Below are 19,851 nucleotides of genomic sequence, written 5' to 3' on the forward strand. Positions count from 1 at the left end.
CTTTTTTATTCTTTAGTAAATGATAATGCAAAACAAAATAAAAAATAAACATGGTAGAGAAGAACACTGAGAGAGAGAGACACTTTTATCAGCCCTTGGTTTTTACACACCTGTGTGAGTACACATACGTGTACACAGAGACAAAAACCAGACTTTCATATATTCCCACATGAAACAACTATTCCAGTTTTTTAAGTTTTTAAATATTGCAAACTAATCAAAATTGTGTGAATGCTTGTGTGGGTCAAATCAAGCATAAATGAAGGCTAAGTACGACGCAAACACCATCAGCATTCAACCTTTGGCCCAGGAAGTGAACTCCAGTTCCTGTTTCTGCTACCCAGGGAGACTGGGCCTTGGGATTGGAAGGAGGAGCTGGAGAAGGAGGTCCATGGTGCTGGCTGGGAGAGGAGGGAGCTGGTGGAAGTGGGTGCCACCTGGGGAGGGTGTCAGATGGTCAAACAGGCCATTAATTGGCTGCACACAAGAAAGGTCAGGGGCTTCTTGCAAAGAAACAACTGACAAAAATAAATACAAACCTTTTTTTTAATTTAATGACAAAATTCTAGAATATAAGTATAAAAATCAAGAGTTTTGTGATTTTAACAATAAACATAGAAATGGACATTTATAATGTTTTAAACTTTATAAATATTTAAAATTCACGGATAACATTAAAAAAATAAGTACTAAAGAGTAAACTGAACAAGGGAAAGCCTACTCAAAGAAGGTTGTGTGTGATCCAGGTTGGAGCAGCAGTGTCTGAATTCTACAGCATCAGAAGTTGGAGGTAGATGGACTAGGGGTTTAATGTCCAGCTATAAAGAGGGTTCAAGGCTAGCCTGGGCTACAGGAGACCCTGCTTCAAACAAGCAAACAAAACAATAAGCCAACAATAAAAGAAAGGTAAGCAGACGAATAGAACTCAAGACATTTCCACTCCAAAGGTCATTCCTAAGAGAGAGCAACAACCCTGAGGTGTCTGTGGAGAAGGAGATGCCCACAGACGTGCCAGAGTTAGTGGAGATGATACTGGTGAGGGGACTTGCCTTGCAGGGATCAAAACAAACTGAAACCAATCATCAGGAGCCGGCATAGGAGCGCAGATCAGTGGAACGGACCAGGAACTCAGACAGATCCCAAATATATACCAGAATGTAATTTTCAGATGGAGTGACTTATCAGTTTTAATACACGAGGATGGCATAATTGTTATTTATCTGAAAGCAAATAGAATTGGATATCTGTCCAGCTCATAGGTAGAGATCAATTTCATGTTACTTAAAAACTGACCTGTGGGCAGTGAGACGGCTCATTGGGTAAAATGATAGCCATGCATGCCTGGTGACTACTTTCATGACCATAGATTCTCCTCTGCTTGGCCGGCACACCTAGGACATCTTAACAATATGGTCACCTAAACAAGACCTGCTCAGTGACAGCACCAGCTGACCTTCCAATGTGGATGTGGGAAACCTTTCAAGGTCCTACCTCTAAATGAGGAGCTACAATCAATGAATGGCTGCTAAGGGAGAATTAGTCTTTTCCAGGGATGAGGCCCCAGAGAGGTTATCCAGTTCCAAGTGGTCAGCCATATATGAATACACATATGAGCAACACTAAATGGGCTCAGAAGGTTATGTTTATGTGTGTGTGTGTGTGTGTGTGTGTGTGTGTGTGTGTGTGTATTTATGTGTAGCAATACTAATCACAGAAGAGGTCAGTAATTTGAGACGGAGCTGGGGGAGATGGGGAGAAGCGGGAGGCAGGAAGAGAGGGGAGAAATCATGTAGACACAGCACCAGTGTATGAAATTCTCGAAAAAAAAAAAAAAAAAAAGAGAAACTGTCCATCAATAATGAATGACTAAAATAAAAACATTAACACTGGGATATCATGAACTCCAAAAAAAAAAAAAAAACTGAATAGAGCTACATCAGTTTATTAGAGTTGATTTCTTTGAAATATGGTTGAATTTTTTAAGTTACAGGAGACTATGCAGACTACCATCCCATTTTTGATAAAGCGACAATAAAAATCCCTCTAATATATGCATATTTGTATTTGCACACAGTTTATTTTTGTCAACCATGATTTGATCCTGGGGAAACATACAAAGGGCTTGACAGAAGAATGTTAATGTGGTTGGGGGAGCTGGTGGGACAGGCAGACATGTGTATAATGTGGAGAGACCAGAAACCAAACCCATTCTCTGACAAAATAGTAAGAATAGTAATGCTTATGAAAGGTGGGGGCCTTTGGGGTTGGGCCTCCTCACCCTGCCTGCACAATGCTTGGATCCCAGAACACCCCCCCACCCCCTCCTCATCACCGCTGGTTTTCTCATGGTTCCAGAAATGGAATCAAAGAACTCTGGGCAGGGCGGGGAGAGTCTCAGAGGCCACTGCCTTCAGTGGGGAGCCCCGGCCTCGGGGTCAGAAGCTCAGCTTCGGCTCTCTGAAGGTGTTTAGTAAGTGTGAGGGGGTATCATTGAGGATCTCTCAGTTTATAGCCTCCATCTCAGCCACCTCAGGTCCTCAGAGAGGATTCCCCTGGGTCCCACCCTGTCCCAGCTCTATCTCCCTGACTCTCCTCAAAGCTCTCATCACTATTTGTCTTTGTTTTTAATGTGTGTGTATATATATACAGAGAGAGAGAGAGAGAAAGAGAGAGAGAGAGAGATTATTTATTTCCTTAATGGGAAGGGCCTAGGACATGTCGGTGCTTCCGGTGATTTATCGCCCACTTGGTCTCCTTTTCTTTGATTCACACTTTTATTTAATCTTCATTTGTTCTCGAATTCCCTCTGAAAGGACACACAACACATTGCTGGGGGTCATCGGGTTTTCACTATCTGCGTCTTCTACTTTGTATGGGGTCTTAGGGGGAGAAGGGATGGACTTGGAACCAAAATCCTGGAAATGGGCAAATTGGAAGCTCTCCAGCTGAGAAGAGAAGGTTCCAGAATGCTGGGCGATGCTGAAGGACCCGGGAGCTCAAGGGGGAGATCCCGAAGCGCTCTGGCTCTCCTGCAGCCAGGTTGAGCTGGAGCTTGGCTCTCCCTTGGACCTCTCCACTTCACGCTGAAATCCTGCTGTCCCTGTAGGCAGCTCAGATGCCTTCCAAGCCCACTCACTCCTCCAGCTGTGAGGCCTGTGACCAGCTGCAAACAAACTCTCAGAGCACAAAGCCTCCCTCACCACTGACAGCTTCCTGGCTTGAGCTACAGCCCGAGTCTCCCCTCCTCCCATAGCAGAGGTTTTATCTAACTGTCCCCAGGTTTCCCACAGACCTAGGACCCAGAACCTTGGGGATGCTCAAGCACGCCGGCATTAAGCGTGTTTATGAGCCCATTATACAGATGGAGAAAAGGAGACACAACAGTGCAATTTGCCCTCACTTCTGGAGCAAAGGTGGCCCTAAGAGCAAGAGTGGGCCCAGACATTGTGTGATTTCACAGACAGAGCTCTCTCCAGGCCAGCCTGCTGGGAGGTTGGAGGTGGGAGCGGAGTGGAGTTGGGTGGGAGCTGGGTCCTGAGAACCAGCTGGCTGGAGAAACTTGAAGTTGGGAGGGTCAAGTTCAGGGAAAGCACAGCTGAGGAGGAGCCAATCTGTTTATTATGCTTGGTCTGTACTCCAAACAGAGCTGATGGATGGAGCCACTCCAGCTCCTATAAACAGCTCGCCCCCCCTCTTCCCTCTTGCCCTCCTGTTCTCAGCATGACTGTTTCTAGGGAGACAGAAGTGGTGGTGGGGTGGGGAGACAGGATGAGAAGATGGGGAGGACGGAGATAAGACAGAATCCTCGGGGCGAGGACAGCAGAAAGCAGCCAGAGAGCACGCTTAAGTGCTCTTGCTGCCCCTGGACAGCCACGCCCTGCTGCCCTCTGCCCTCTCTGGATCCCCTGGGTCTGTCTGAAGGCTGGGTTTTGAGCCCAAGAGTTCATAAGTCCTGGAGGGCAGGGTTCATTAATTCGGGAAATCTTTTCTGAGCTCACAGTCCCGGGGGACAAACAGGGGACTCTGGGTAGGAATTTTTTCCCCCCAGGGCTCTTGATCTGATGGTGGACCAGATAGATATCCAATGCCAGAGTCTTGGGGTTCCATGGGGATACAGGCATCAGGAGGAAGCAATCCAGGCCGTCTCCACAGAGGAGGTGGTCCAGTCAGACAGTGGTGGCAGGAGTGTGTGGGTGTGTTGGGGTGGGTGGGACGTGCCCGGTAGGGAAGGAAAGAGCCTGGGGCTGTGAGGGTCAGGTGCTGAAGCTGCCAATGGTTGAGGTCATCGGCTCATTGCTGGGCATGGTCGCACACACCTGTCACCCCAGTTCGTGAGAGGAGAAGTCAGGATGATGAGGCGCTCAAGGCCCTTCTCAGCTGCATAGTGGCCAACCTGGACCACAGGATGCCATGACTCAAAAAACCAAAGAACAAGAATCAGGCGAGACGGCTCACCGGGCAGAAGCATCGGCTGCCACGCCTGAGAGTCTGCGTTGGAGCCCCGATATTTACAGTGGTGGAAGGAGAGAACCGGTTCCCACAAGTCGTACTCTGATCTCCGTGCACGTGGGCACGGATGCAATTAAATAAAACATAACAGAAAGAAGACAAAACAACAAGAAAAAACTCACTGGCTTCGGAGAGGGATGAACCTGGGCTTGGGTCTCAGCCCTAGACTATCAAGATGCAACAGAAATCTCTCCAAACACTGTAGGAATAAGGCCCGTCAGCTTCTCAGCTTGGCCTTAGGAATGGTCACAAATGGGGGGGGGACAGCAAAGAGGGGCTGCCAGTGCGGCAGATGACTCCCGCCAGGGTCGTCGTCGTCGTCGTCGTCGTGCAGGCTGTCCGGAGGGCAGGGTGTTTGCAGCGGGCAGCTGGCCAGGCCCCTGGGTCTGGTGGCCTGAGATGCTGAGGCAGCTGGGGGTGGGGGACACAGGGTCCCTTAAGGAGTGGGACACCCTAAGAGCCTACTGAACTAGATGAGTTGAGCATGACACTCCAGGTGGCCTGTGACACAGAGCAGGAGGGGCCCCCTCTCCTAGAACTGGCTGAAAGCTCAGTAAACCGGATGTTCTGATGACCTAGTTGGCAGCTGTCCACGTTGCGCTGAAAACAGGAATTTCTGCCCTACTGGGGGTCTTGGCCAGGTGAACAGGCTCCCCTGTTTGCCAGGAAAGGGGGTCAGGGGCCTGGTGGGATCCTGTTGGAGGGGAGGCCCACAGGTCCTGGGCTGAGCCCAGCCCATGCAATGGCCTGGTCCAACTCTGCTTTCACCGAGCCTCTACCGTGTGCCTTCCAAGCCCAGCACTGCCCCTTGAAACAGCAAGTTCAGTGCTCCCCCAGGAGTGGGAGAGCAGGGAGCCGGAATTCGGGTGAGAGGCTGGAGGCAGAGAAGTTATTTGAAGGAATCTTTGGGAGAGGGCAAAGCTGTCCATCCAGGGAGGGCCCAGGGCCACTTCAGCTGTGGAGATGCCTCCAGAGTGCTTAGAGGGCGGGGAAAGGCTGGGCTGGAAGAGAGGCAGGCGGAAAAGGAGGCTGGTACCCGCAGAGGCCAGCACCTGGGTGGTGGTGTACTGAGCTGGGCCACGAGAGACCAGCTCAAGGGCTGCTGTGAGCCAAGCAGAAGGACCAAGACAGGCATCGCTGCCCACCTCTGAGTCTGTCCCTGCTTCTCACTTCAGTCTCTCTCAGTGAGGAGGCAGCTCCTCCTTCCATCAATTTCTGTCTCTGTCTCTGTCTGTTTCTGTCTGTGTTGTCTCTGTCTCTCTCTTTCTCTCTCTCAAGTTCAATCTGAATCTTGACTTCTTACTAAATTCTCCCTGGGTTCTCTAGCCCCTAGGAGACACGTGGCCCTCTGGCTGGGGATGCCTCTGGATGCCTCCATGGGAGCAGTTGGGAGGAGGGGAGGAGGGAGGAGGGAAGGAGGGGAGGAGGGGAGGAGGGGAGGAGGGGAGGGGATCTGCTGTGGAGAGCCAGAGAAGGGAGGATGGGAGAGCAGGACAAGGATTTTTCATTGGTTTTAAGATGGGGAGGGCGAGCCTTTCTCTGTGCCCACCATTTCCCACCTTAAAACAAAAGCAGGGGGGGCCGACACATCACTGCAGACAGGTGGGAAGGGGGCACAGCACCAGTTTCTGAGGGTTGGGGTGGGGCAGAGGTGATGTCGGGTTGTGACGAGGCTACGAAAGAGGCTGAGGCACAAACCCCAGGATGGGGCTGGCCAACGGCTTCCATGTCCCCTGAGGTGCCTCATGAGGAATGAAATCCCCGGATGGGAGAAGAAAGGGTCAGGATTCCAGTGCATGCAACGGTATGGGGTAACCCAAAGTAAGCAGGCTGGCAGGCCACAGCTTCTCCAAAATTATACTTTAATACATTCAGTGAGTTATACAAAGAGCTGGTCCCAGGGCCTGGCAGTGGCCAGCTGGGAGGGGACAGCAGCATGATATAGTGTTTTCAGAGCTCTGGCACAGCGGCCACGGGGTGGCCTCCGGGCCGAGACAGAGTGCTGTGTGCAGTAGCACCTAGACCCTACTAGCTGACCCGGTGAGGGTTCTAGCCCCAGATCTGCCCATTGGTTCTCTGAGTCTTTAACCTACTCTGGGCCCCAGTTTCCTCATCTGCAAAACTGGGCAGAGTGAATGGTGGTTTTGTCTCCTCGTACATTACCGCGTGTCCTGGCAGACCAGGGGCCAGGCACAGGGGCGCTGATGAAGCAGGTTCTGTGACTGGGCCCAGGGCTCCCCTTTCTCCCTGTAGCCCACGGGTCTGGAGAATGAGTGGAGAGACCGGGGGTGGGGTGGGGTGGGGTGTCTTCCTTCTTGTTTTCCTGGTGAGGACAGGCGTGAGAGCTGGCACTGTCTTGTGCTGAGACCGCCTGCTGAGCATGAAGCCACACAGGCGACGCTGCTGAGCACCCAGCTCCGGGCCTTGAGCACAAAAAGCAAACAGTCCACCACGGTGCAACAGTCCAGCTGGTGTTCTCCCGTTTTCCCCACGGTCTCTGCCATTGGCTGGTGTGACCCTGAGCAAGCCCCTCCACCTGGCTTTCCTTCTCTGCTCAATGGGGAAAGTGACATTCCATAGCGTCAAACTCCCAGCTCCGCTTCCTGGAGGAAGGATGAGACTGTGGGAGCAAGATGAGAGAGGGAGAATTCATACTGGTCTGCAAATGAGTGAGGGGCACCGAGGCAGACGCAGAGGGTCTGTGGGTGCCGCCTGTCTGGGAGGAGGGAGTGGGTACGTGCAGCAAGGATGCTTGGAGCCTGGTTAGGGTAGGACCACTTCCTGTCCACTTGACAGCCTGCCCTGCACTGGCAAGGCTTAGGTCCTGGAGACGGGAGGACACGGGTTTGACTCATTTTTGGCTTTGGCATCTCTCTTAGGCCTGAGGCTCTCAAAGGAAATGTAAGGAACCTTCTTTTCTTCTTGTGTATAACACAGATAACATAGAAACCTCTAAGAGTTGGCTTGGATTCACCTCTGCAGCTGCTAAGCCGAGTGCAAAACAGAACCAGATAGCCGAGGCTCTCCCTCTTGGCTCAAAAGCTAGGGTGGGGCCGGGAGGGAAGGAGGCCCGAGCAGGGGGCTGGCAATCCAGGCAGCACTGGGGTCAGTGTGTGTAACAGGAGAGTTCACTGAGGGGGACGGGCCTGTCCAGGGCAGGACACAGACTGTCCTGGGGCTGGCTGGAAGTCCAAGTGACCACACTTTAGGCTGGCTCAGCCGGAACTTCAGAATCTGGCCTAGGAGACCAGATTCAAGACCTTTGGAGGAGATCCTGGCTCTCTCTTCTGGTCACAAGTTCTTCGTTTCCAGAGAGGCTGAAAGTCATTATCAGCAGATGCGACAGAGCTCTGTGTGGGAATGGCTCAGACAAATCATCTCTCAGGCTTGGCCCTCCCTTGCCCAAACACAGCCAGCCAGGGTGGACTCTCCATGACCAGCTGAGGACTGCGGGTCTGGGGGCCCAGGGCCTCCCCACCTCAAGCCTATCACACTCCACAGTCGCTGGTTCTGTGACAGCCAGACGGCAGGCACATGTTTCATTTACTAGTGCCCAGAGAGGGGTCTGGCCTGAAACAGATGCTCAGTGGAGATCTGTTGGTATCCTCTGTTCAGTACACTGCCCCACTTTGGGGTCCACAACTGGATCACATGTGCAGCTCAGAAAGCAACTACCTGTCCATGTGGCAGGATGCAGGATGCTGAACCCCTGGCCACTGTGTAACCTGAGCTAGACCCCAGCTTCTCTGCCCCTCTGGCTTCCACACTGAGTGGGAAGAGGCTCCCCTAGGCTTTGTATTGTTGGCTGAACTTCTGCCTACGGAGGAAGCAGCAGGTGGCCAGCGTGGTGAGGATGATGGCAGAGGCCAGTGTGAAGGTGAGGATGATGATGAGGTTGATGTTCTTGAGCCCTCCCTTCTCACAATCCTCTGGACGCACGTGGCTCAGGGACACCTCCTCCTGAGAGCCGAAGCGGCAGATCAGGTCCTGAGTAGCGTCCACAGCCACTCGGCCCTGGTGTAACTGGGCCGCCAGCCAGCCATTGCCGCAGCAGCTGAGTGGATTTCCTTGCAAGTACAGGCGCCGGAGGCTAGTCTCCAGGCCACCCATGGCATTGCCTGGCAAGAGGCTGAAGCTGTTGTTCCGCAGATCCAGAACCTCCAGGGACACAGCCTGTGTCCAGGCAGGCAGGTGGCTGAGGCGGTTCTCAGAAAGGTTAAGGAGCTTGAGACAGCGGAAGCATGGCAAGTCCACGTTCAAGACCATCAGCCCGTTGCCTTGAAGTTTCAGCACCTCCAAGGATGCCTCCAGGCCTACCAAGGCTCCTGTGGCCACCTCCAGACCAGGATTGTCAGAGAGGTCCAGCTCAGTAAGTGGGGTGTGGAGGAAGCTGCCTGCCCTGAGCATCTCCATCGAGTTCCCTGCCATGTTCAGAACATGGAGGGTGGGGATCCCAGAGAAGTCCACACAGCCTGGCGGACCTGGCTCTGCTGGCCCCCCACAGGGACTGATCTGGTTTCCCCACAGGTTGAGCCTCTGCAGGCTAGCCAAGCTGGCAAAGGTATAGGGTGGCAGTTCTTGCAGGGCATTGTCCTGCAGAAGCAATGTCTTCAGGGACCCCAGGACTTTGGTGCCCAGTTCCAATGCTTCCAGCGCATTGTGGCTCAAGTCCAAAAGCACCAGGCAGGGAAGGGAGCCCACACGCCGGGCTTCAAAGGATTGCAGGCAGTTTCGGCTGAGGTTGAGGAAGCGCAGGGAGGTCAGGTGTTCAAGAAAGCTGGCAGGGACCTGCTTAATCTCATTGTAACTCAAATCCAGGCTCAGGAGCTGGGAGAGGGGATTGGTGCTGGCATTCCGGCTGGGGTTGGACAGTAGAGAGGCTGACCAGCCCTCCGAGGGCGCATGGAGGTCCTCACTGTCCTGGGGCAACCCCACAGGCAGCCGGATGAGGTTGTTGGATACGTTCAGGTAGATGAGTCTTGGGAATGCGGCCAGGTCAGGGAAGTGGAGCAGTTTGTTCTCCCGGAGGTCGAGCCAGGCCAGCTGGAACTGGACCTGGGGTTCTGGGACCGTCTGGAAGGCCTCAATGCTGTTGCAGCTCAGGTCAAGTACCTGCAGCTGCTGGAGGCTGAAGTCCGAGATGCAGGTGAGGGAGTTCCTGGAGAGGTTGAGGTGGGTCAGGTGGGGCAGGGTCTCGAAGGCACCGTCCTCAATGTCCATCAGTATGTTGCTGTGGAGGTCCAGCTGCTCCAGTGCCGGCATGCCCCAGAAGGTGTGGCGTGCCAGGCGAGTGAGGCTATTCTCGGCCAGTGAGAGAGTATGCAGACTCGGGGCTTCACCCAACAGCCGCTCCACCAGGCTGCCGTACAGGCTGTTCCCAGACAGGTCCAGGGAGGCCACAAGGGGCAGGCGGCCCAGACCACCACTGTTCAGTGCCATGCCCACGGCGAGCCGGTTGTGGGCTAGGTTGAGATGTTCCAAGTGGGGCAGGGCCTGGAAGACTCCCGGCTGGAGGAAGCTGATCTCGTTGACACTTAAGTCCAGGTGACGAAGTGCTGTGTAGGAGCCCAATGGGGAGGCCAGGATGCTCTGCAGCCTGTTCCTAGACAAGTAGAGAGCTCGGATGTCCAACGAGAGCACTGAGGGGACCTGAAGAAGGCCAAGGCCTTGGCACAAGGCCTCCTTGTTCACCTAGAGAGAGCAAGGGTGGCAGAGAAGCTGGCATTAATAGGGACAAGACAGGAGAACAGGACAGGGTTCTCTAGGAAAGACGACTAACTCTACCCAAGCTTGGGAGGCATGGTAGTTTGAATGTAATTGGCCCCTGTAAGCATACAGAGGGTGGCACTATTAGAGGGTGTAGCTTTGTTGGAGGAAGTGTGTCACTGAGGAGGTGGGCTTTGAGGTCTCATATGCTCAAGTCATGCCCAGTGTCTCAGACCACTTCCTGTTGTCTTTGAGTCAAGATGTAAGAACTCCTCAGCTCCTTCTCCAGCACCATGCCTCTTGTATCCTGCCTTGCTCTCCACCATAATGACAATAACTGAACCTCTGAACTGTAAGCAAGCCACCCCAATTAAATGTTTTCCTTTATAAGAGTTTCTATGGTCATGGTGTCTCTCCACAGCAATGGAAACCCTAAAAAAGACAGGGGGCTTCCCCACAGACTCCCAGGATGCTAGAGCCTTTCCTCACCCAGCTGATGACCTCATGCTTCTCTCTGGCCCTGCCTCTGGCAGTCTGGTGGGTGCTGGGCAGGAGGGAGGCAATAGACAGAGAAATAGTAGACAGATCTAAGAATAAATATGTGCTGATTATTGTCCTGTTACAAGGGAAACTAAGCTATGCTTCACTTAGAGTGATCCAGAGCCAAGGAGCAACATGGCCACAGCTTCCAGGGCCACATCTAGGTCCTTGCCACATCCCAGATAAAGTCCCAGCATTAGGCTGGGAGCTTCATTGGGAAAAGATGTTTGCAACAGGGCAAGCAGCAGTGTGTCCTGCCAGCCACTTTGACTTGGTCTGCCCAGCCTCAGATCTCATTCCTTTTGTGACGTGGGGTAGGCTCTGGACACAATCCTCTCTGCAGCTGCTATCTACCCCCATATTGGTGGCCCACTCCTGGTGGCCTGGCCCCAGTATGAGGCCCTAAAGGTAGTAGGAGTGAGGGGATTGAGCAGGGGAAGGGATGACAATTTAACTGAGTGACCACTAGCAAGTCACATCAACACTCCGGTTCCTTACCCAAAAATTAACTTGTCGTTCCCTACACCTACTTTATATATCAGGACTTTTAGACTGGTGACCCTGTCAGATCAACAACAGCCCCAGTATAGGGGTGATCTGATGTAATTACATATTTTTATCAAAGTCCAGGTCGGAGAGGGTAAGGGAGACTTCAGGATCACCCGGAGAGGGTAAGGGAGACTTCAGGATCACCCAGATGGTATAGAGGGAACTGGGATTTGAACATGGGTCTTTCAGCAACTCTTGTCCTTCCATAAAACATGTCTTTAAGGGTCATATGCAAATGCACATCTCCATTTGGTCATCCCCAGATTGTCACCCCAGGTCTCCCAGTCCTCCTCAGCAAATAGTGTGACATCTACAACCAGCCAGCTTAGTTTTTCCCTTGTCTCCAGCCTATCTCCATCGATGCCCCCAGCACCACTGAACCACCCACCTGCTAAATGCCCAGAGAGTGCTCAAAACCTTTGCCTATGGTGCCCTTGGCCTTAACATACAGCAGAATCCATCAAGACTGTCTGTGGCTCTGCCCAACCTGTCCGCTCACCTCAATCCAGTTTGCATGCAGTGATCATGCCTTGCCACACTCCCACACTCTTCCACGCCCATCTCTGGACATGTGTGTATCAGACCTGCATGAGACTTCCTCACCAAGAACCCAACACCTCTTCCACCAAGGCCCTCCCTAACTTTCCTTCCTACTATGGCCTGGCACCCCTGAACAAAGACCGAGTGGGGACCTGCAGTCAGTGAGCTTGGAGCATGATTGACATGGATGTCTTGGGAGTGCTCTGGGAGTGTCTTTTATGAATGAGTTGCAGACATCTGTGCTTAAGGCAAGGGCTGAGGCCTTGATCCAATCAATGCCGGAAGGAAAAGAGCTAATCTGGATATTCAGATTAAAGCCAAAGGCCAGCCCACCTGCTATCCATATGCTGAAGTCAAGGCCTGCCCTGGCAATGACTTGCCTGGGCCACAGGAACCCAGTAGCTGAAGTAGTGAGGAAGAAACACAAGCCTGCCATCCCTGCCTGGCCTTGCTCTGAGGCTCCTCCTGAGGACTCCAAGGTGAGGGGCAAGGCAGGGCACTGTCTGGCCATGGGCACTGGTGTGGATGCCTTCTGCATAACGTACCTTGAATAGCCCTATACCTCCAGGAAAAGCTGCCAACTGAGGCTCTAGGAGACCCAACAACACCCCCACTGCCACCCACAGAAATTAGATACCTACTTGCCACCTAGTGCTCAGGACCAACCTGCTGCAGGCAGCAGCAAGATGACCCAAGATGCTAGCATGGTTTCCTTTTTGTGTAAGCTGAGCCTTCAGCACCCAGGGACCCAGGCTGGCCGGCCCTATTTACCCTTCATTTGCAATGCACAAGCCACACGCCCCCATGCAAACCCACACCCATGTCCCCTCCCCTCTGGATGAGCAAAAGCTCTCCAGGACACCAGCTCCAGAGGAACCATGACAGGAGCCGGCGGAGCCTGAGACTGTCTATCAGATATTGCAGGGGTCCAGGGAAGCACCTGGTCCCCACATCTCCAATCCAGCCCAGACTTCAGAAGGAGCGTGAGGGCAGGAGGTTCCCTCAGCTCTCTCTCTCCCCTCTCTCCCCTGAACTCCAAGCTCCGACTGACTGCCAGGAGTCTCTGGTGCCGAGGTGATAGAGGATGAGCGTCGGCTATGGTTCAGCATCCCTCCTCACTCTGCGGTGTCAGCCACTGCTCTGCTTTCTTCCTGATGGGGGAAAGGCCATGCCATCCAACTCCATCCACACACAGGAGAAGCCTGCGTAAGGATGGCACTGGCAGGGAGCAGCGTGGGGGCTGGCTGGGTTTGGTCCTGACTCTGTCCCTTCCATCCTTGGGGCCCTCGGGGTCACGTGTCTTTTCCTGATGGTTCAGAAAGTCCTTTCCTGTCTGTCATATTCGGCTTCTTGGGGTGCCCTTGCCCCATGCCCTCTGTCTGCTGGGGCCAAAGCCCTTCACCTTGTAGGGCCTCAGTCCTCCCAGTCTCTGGGCATGTGGTGATGTCCGAAGCCTTTCCTCCCGTTATTCTGGGTTATGAGACGCTCAGGAGGCTCCAAGGATGAAGTGGGGGCCACAGCAGAGCACACAGACCCCAGGACAGGGCTGCTGGCAGGTGGCTGCTGGTGTTCCTGTCCTCTTTAAGCAGCTGTCCCTTCTGGGGGGGGGGCGCTGTCCCATCCCTAACCCTGCTTCACAAGTGTCCTAAAGCAGTGGTTCTCAGCCTTCCTAATGCCGTGACCCTTTAATACAGTTCCTCATGCTGTGGTGACCCCCAACCATAACATTATTTTTTGTTGCTACTTCATAACTGTAATTTTGCGACCGTTATGAATCATAATTAAATATCTAGTATGTGACCCCTGTGGGGGTCATGGCCCACAGGTTGAGAAGCACTGACCTAAAGGGTCGTTCCCCTGCACCCCACAGGGTCACTACATTTAGCCTCTGCCTGCCTTGGAATAGGAAAAGAACAGAAGTCAAGCCTGTTCTCTGTCCCCAAGGAGCTCTTGGTCTGCCAGGTAAGATAGGCTTGGGCTGAAGGAGTCAGTCAGCAATGTGGGGGGGGCTTCTTGGACAAGGTGACACTGGACCTGGCTGTAATGAGTGAGGGGCATTCTAGCAGGCAGGCCAAGTCCAGGAGCCCAGTCGGGAGGGGATCAGTGCCCAGAAGGATCAGTGCAGAGGAGCCTTTCCCAGCTTGCCTCTTTCCCAGCTCCTTTCCTGAAGTAGCTCCCACAAGACCAATTGCCTATAACAGAGGCAGCTTGGGGAATAGAGAGCCAGTGGGTCCCACTGTCCCTAGCCGAATGATCTTGGTTAGGTCACCTAGCCTCCCCAAACCTCAGTTTTCCTTCTATAAAAAGAGAACAAGACTGTTGGGTAAGCACGTTTCTGAACAGTCTAGTGTATGCTCAACAAATACCAAGGTACAACGCTAACCTTTTCTGGGTCCCCTAACCTTTGCTCCTGTGCTGGGCTGTGGGACACCCCCTCCCAGCAAGGATGGGACAGGCACTCCTTACTCGGCCTGTGAGGCGTCTTACCGTCCTACAGGGCACTTGTTCTCGGTGCTGAGAGATAGCCAGGCCCGGGGTCAGCATGGCCAGGAGGATCAGGATCTGGTGGCTCATGGCTCTGCCTAGGGTGTAGAGGAAAGAGGAATTGTGAGGCCGCCGCTCCCTGCCCTGCCGGCAGCACCCGCTTGCCCTCCCCCAGGACTCTGGGCCAGAACTGAAAGCAGGAGGCATGTGGGCTCCACCACTCAGGGAAGCTGAAAGGAATGGTGTCTTAGGACTTCAGAGGCCGAGGTAGGAGGCCAGGGATTGCGACTTTGAGGCCAAGCTTAGTCATTACTCAGGGGAAGCAAGACTTTTAAAGCAAAGCATGACCTGTCTGCTTTGGGTTTACCTAAGGCCTGCCCAAGGCCATTGCCATAGCCCTGGGGTAAAGACCCTTACCATCAAGTCTAATGGCTTGAGCTTGATCTTGGGACCCATATGGTGGAAGGAGAAAACTGACTCCTGGACTTCACTACCCTCTCTACATACACCCTCTCCCTTCAAATCAATAAAATGTAATTTTAAAAAAATTAGGGGTGCTAAAATTAGGGGTACTCAGGAGGCAAAGGGACCCTAGGGCAAGGTTGGCTGGAGGGAGACAGGCCTCAAACCCCATTCCCCTCAGGCCCCAGGCAGCCCCCATCCCAGGTCCACAGGCCCCACATGGAATGTCTCACTCTCCTTCATCTTGACATTTTTCTTTTGGTTGGAATTCTCTTGTCATTGTTCGGGGCTGGCCAGGGCACTGACAGGAAGCCCCACCCCAGTAGGCTGCCAGCCCTCTACTTTCACTGAAGGCGATGGCCGCCCAAGGCCACGGGTCCATTGCAGTGTAAGCAGCCAGGGTGGGGGCCCGTGAGGACCCCAGAGGCCTTTAGCAGGGGTGAATCCCTGTGGACTGGAGCCGTGTGCCGAGGAGACAGATCGGCCTGTTCATTTAATTAATTAACGAATGAATGAATCCAGTTACTCCCGTACTGAATGTCATCTCACATCTAGCTCTGTGCTGGGAAATAGCGATGAGACAGTGGACCGAAGAGATCCCAGCCTGGACGCCGAGTGCTCACAAGGAGGACCACAGGAGTCAGAGCCGAAACAGCCAGCAGCTCCCTCCTCTCCACTAGGCGCCTTCGGTGTGATCTTACATGGGCCACACTATCTCTCTGACCTTGTTTCCGGAGGTAAATGACCACCATGCCAAGTTTGGCTGAGGATAAATGAGGACATATTCTAAGAAAATGTCACAGCATATCACCCCTCCATGATCATGCCTGACAATTACTAACTCTTTGAATCCTCACGAGGACTCAGTTCCACTTTCTTACACTTCTCATTTTATAGAAGGGGAAAAAACAAACAAATGCAAAACCCAAACCAAACCCAAACCAGGCTCAGAGAGGTTAAGCAACACACACACACACACACACACACACACACACACACACACACACACACGCAGCTAGGACGACACAGCGAGGTGGCAGGCTGAGACTCGTGGGTCTGGGCCCTTCTGCACTTGAAGGTCTCCCACAGCGGGTGCTCAGTAAAGACTAAGAGCTGCCACTCTGAAGGTGGCCTTGGGACAGACAGGTCTGCACCTTTGCCGGCTCTTTGGCGGTCAGAGCCTGCTCTGCCGTTATCTTGCTGAGACATGCACGCAGCTCAGCGGCCAGTGTGGCCCTTTCAACTCTCCTTCCTGGCTCCCCCAGAGCCCAACCCTGCCCCACAGCACTCTCCTCTCACTGCAGGCTGTGAGTTCACAGGAAATTTTGTTCTTTGGGTTCAAAAGCAGTCCCCACCTGCTTGACATTAGCATACTCAGAGCTAAATGAAAACCCCTGGCCTTCATCTCCGGGGCCCTGGGGGAGCCGGCCCTCTCTGGGCCAGCGCTTGTCTCCCACCTGGCTTCTCATCATCCCCCCCACTCTGGGTCCTGAACACATGTATTTCCTTTGGCCCTCTGGGTACCTTTCATTGCCTGCGCCCTCCCTTTCTTTGCTGCCCCTGCGGCTGAATACCTCCCCACCTCGTGGAGCTTGGCTTGGATGCCATGTCCTCCAGGAAGCCTTTTCTGGTTCCCCATGGCTGGTCTGTGTTCTTCAGAGTCTCACAGTTGCTGAGCCTTGGGTGGCCCGGGGTGGAACACAGAGCACACCCCACTATACTTCCCCACCCCTTGAAAGGAAAGTACTCCTGGGGACGACCTCATGACACGGGGCAGCCAGATGGCCCACCTGCGTCTGAGTCTCCAATGCGGAATGCAGGTGAGGGGAGGTCCCCCACCTCCCTCTGTCTCCTTGCCCCTTTACTTCCCTGTCCGTCCAGGTTCAAAGCTGCCCACCTTCGCTGCAGCAGCTGACTCCACTCCCTGCGTCCTCGATTCCCTCCAGGACTGGACAATCCGTCCCATACATGGCAGTCGGTGACGTTTCAAAATCACATGCCAGATCTTACGAGTCACTCTGAAATCTCCAGTAGCGGTCCAGGCTTCACACTCTATCCCATCAGCATCTTCTACTACCGTCTTCTCCTCAGCAAACTCCTCGGTCACACCCCAGGAACTTTCGGCCTGCCTGGGGCTCTCTCTGCCTTGCTGCTCCCTCTACCCAGAATGCCCTTGCGCAGGCTCCAATGTGTTGCATTTCCCCGACACCCATTTGCAGACCCATTTATTGCTCGTTTCATTCCTTAGGTAGATGCTCACTAACCTTCTCTCAAGGAACAAGTGCCTGAGTGAGGGCAGACGGTCTGAGGCAGTAAGGATGTTAGGACCCGGGGTTAGTTAAGGTGGAGATGCCCAGGGGCTCTATCGCTCCCGTGCGCTGTTCTACCCCAGCACGAGGCTTCTGCATATCCAGAAGGGACAGTCCCCACTGCACCACAGAATTATGGTAGAAAGAAGCCCCCTGTGGTGCCTCCTCCCTCCCCAGCATCCGAGGACTTCAGTCTCTCACAGGGAGGACCTCACAGGGAGGACGGGGCATTAGAATCCAGGCTTACAGTCAAGCCCCACCACTAGCTCGTCTGGGTCTCCAGAGCAAGCTCGTTTACCTCTTCCATCTGGGTGACCCATCTGCCATCTGTGGCACACGCCACTTCCCATTCCACCACTGTCCCCCCTGAGCCGTGGGGATGATCAGGTGGAGCATGGTCAGCAAGGTACCGGGACACTACAGGGCCCTTCCCAGTAGGTACAGGAACCAATAGCGCTGAGCATCCCAGGTGAGGTGTGCTAGGACAGAGGTCCTGGGTCTGCAGGCAAGTGGCTGGATTCTGACATGGAGAAATGTCAAAGCCTATCTGTGTATGTGCTTGTGTGTGTGTGTGTGTGGTGTGTGTGTGTGTGTGTGTGTGACTGTGTGTGTGAGACAGAGAGAGGGCAGACAGATAAGAGGGGCAATCCTATCATCAAAAGCAGACTGGCCCCACTATGCAAGGAGGTTACACATTTTTCTAAGGACTAGACTGATCTCAGGTCTTTTAAATTCTCACTGCCGCCAAGTGTGGTGATTACTGTAATTCCTATTTAGAAACCAGAAGACTGAGACTCAGGAAGGTGAAGTGCCTGCCCCCGGCCCCTAGATCTTCTGGTCCCGGGCTCATGCAGATCCTCAGACCCTTAGTGCTGCGCAGACCCCAGTGGCTCCCTGTAGGACTCTCTCCCAGGACACGGGATTCAGAGAAATGACTTACCCAAAGTCACTTGTACAGTAAATAGAAGAGTCAGGATCAGAATCCAGCCCCTCTGTCTCCAAAGCAACTGCCAAGACTTCCCTCCTAAGTTGCCCAGGAGCACACTGGGCGGGTAATGCTCTCAGTGTGCTCTGACGTACTGGCAAGGGGGGCCTGGGAGAGCAGCTTCGAGACTCACAGGGCAGTGAATCACTTAGTGAAGGCAGCCCGTTCTGGAGACATCCCACATCTCGGGGGAATCAGACCTTAACCCGAAGGAATGTGGTTTTGATGCAGAATGTCGGGGTGGAGGTGGAGCAGGGGTCCCTCCCATCTATCACCCGTGAAGAAGGTCGGCTTCAAGTCTCTCCAAAGAGAGCTGGGGTATCCCCTCCAAAGACAACAGCGGCGCAGTGGAAAGTCCATGTCTGCCTCGGGGAGACCTGAATTCAAACCCTGGTCTGCTTGCTTGGCTGTGTGCTCTTAGGCACGTCCGGGACTTCCTGCCTCTATTTTCCCAGCTGTCAAATGGGAACACCCATCTCAGCCCTTCCTGGGGGAGACGGACGAAGACCTGGGGACCGAGGGAGGATCCAACCCCAGCTCCGGAGGCACTGCTGCTATCTGCCGCCCCTACCTGGCTCAGCGCCGCCGCCGCCGCCGCCGGGCTCCTCCGCAGCACATCGTTCGCGCAGCCCGCGGGGTCCAGCCCGCCGAGGCCGGCGCTGCAGCGCCGCTCCTGCCTGCCGGCCGCGAGGGGGCGGCGCCCGCCCTTTAAATAGCACTGTCCGCCCGGCCACGCCCCTTGGGGGACTACGAGCCGCGGGGTCCTACCGCCGCCCTTCCACTGGTGAAACATCTGGGAACGGAGCCTCCATCCCCTCTGCCCAAAAATCGCTGGGCCAAAAAACTCCGAGAGAGAAAGAGAGAGGGAAGGATCACGAAAGAAGCTAGGCCCGGGCCGCCGCACGTGCAGCCGTGGGCCCGCGAGGCCTGGGGTGCAGGGAATCACAAGTCCGCGGAGGAAATCCTGGCGCCGCCGCACTCGGGCAGAGGCCACCCAGAGGTGACTGACAACCGACAGCTCGAAGGAAGTGACCCTTCTTTGGCCCTGGGACGGCCCTGAGGGGGTTCCCCGTACCTTGGTTATCCTGTCTTCAAGTCAACTCCAAGCCTGTCAAAGTTCCCAGCTAACTGATGGAGAAACTGAGGCCAGGGGTTGGGTGCGGGTTGACTGAAAAGACATGGAAAAACCAACTGGCTGGGACTGGTCAGGTCCCCGTGTGCAGTTTGGGGACCTGAGGCTTGGTAAGGTTAAATTGCATATTGAGAGTCTCACGACTTACCCAAAGCTGCTCCTTTTTCCAGGATACTTGGCCCTTCTCGATCCTTGGCACCGTGTGACTGGAAAGACAGGCGTTCCCGGGAGTAGAGTGTTGCCACTGTCCTCCAGGCCTGGTTCCTCAGTCACGGTGTTCTCCCTGATGGTCGCAGCTCTGGGAGCAGGGCCATCCACCCCATCCTAACCAGGCTTTGTGGTGAGCAGGAGTGGAGCTGGACCTTCTCCTCCCATCTAGTCCGCCATGGAATGGTCCTGAGCAGTGAGGACAGACAACCCAGAGAGGACAGTCCCTGGGCCAGTGTCCAGGGCCCTGACCTAGCCCGAGGTCAGGCTCATAAGGAGGCAGCCCCTGTTGCTATGAGGAGCGGAGTCAGTTCCGGTTGCAGGTGAGGGATGCAGCAAGGTCGGAGTTGGCAAGCTTCCTGCTTGCCCACAGCCGCCCCAGGAGCCCCCAGAGTCCCGGTTCATCCCTTAGGATCTCCTCTGTAGCA

General features: G+C 54.1%; 1 protein-coding gene across 3 annotated transcripts; it reads right to left on the minus strand.

The window, feature by feature from the left end:
* Positions 1-6,354: 6,354 nt before the first annotated feature.
* Lrrc32 (leucine rich repeat containing 32) lies at positions 6,355-18,756 on the minus strand. Of its 3 annotated transcripts, none has more exons than XM_028877473.2 (3): positions 18,656-18,756; positions 14,332-14,426; positions 6,355-10,200 (listed from the first exon to the last, which is right to left on the minus strand). In XM_028877473.2, exons 2-3 carry the CDS (start codon positions 14,416-14,418, stop codon positions 8,296-8,298), a joined length of 1,992 nt encoding a protein of 663 aa, XP_028733306.1. In that variant the 5' UTR covers positions 14,419-14,426; positions 18,656-18,756; the 3' UTR covers positions 6,355-8,295. The 3 variants fall into 3 exon arrangements, with proteins under 3 accessions (XP_028733306.1, XP_028733308.1, XP_028733304.1); XM_028877475.2 differs by lacking the exon at positions 18,656-18,756 and adding an exon at positions 18,040-18,614; XM_028877471.2 differs by lacking the exon at positions 18,656-18,756 and adding an exon at positions 16,688-18,002.
* Positions 18,757-19,851: the final 1,095 nt, after the last annotated feature.

The sequence above is a fragment of the Peromyscus leucopus genome, chromosome 1, assembly GCF_004664715.2.
Source record: "Peromyscus leucopus breed LL Stock chromosome 1, UCI_PerLeu_2.1, whole genome shotgun sequence".
Lineage (NCBI taxonomy): Eukaryota > Metazoa > Chordata > Mammalia > Rodentia > Cricetidae > Peromyscus > Peromyscus leucopus.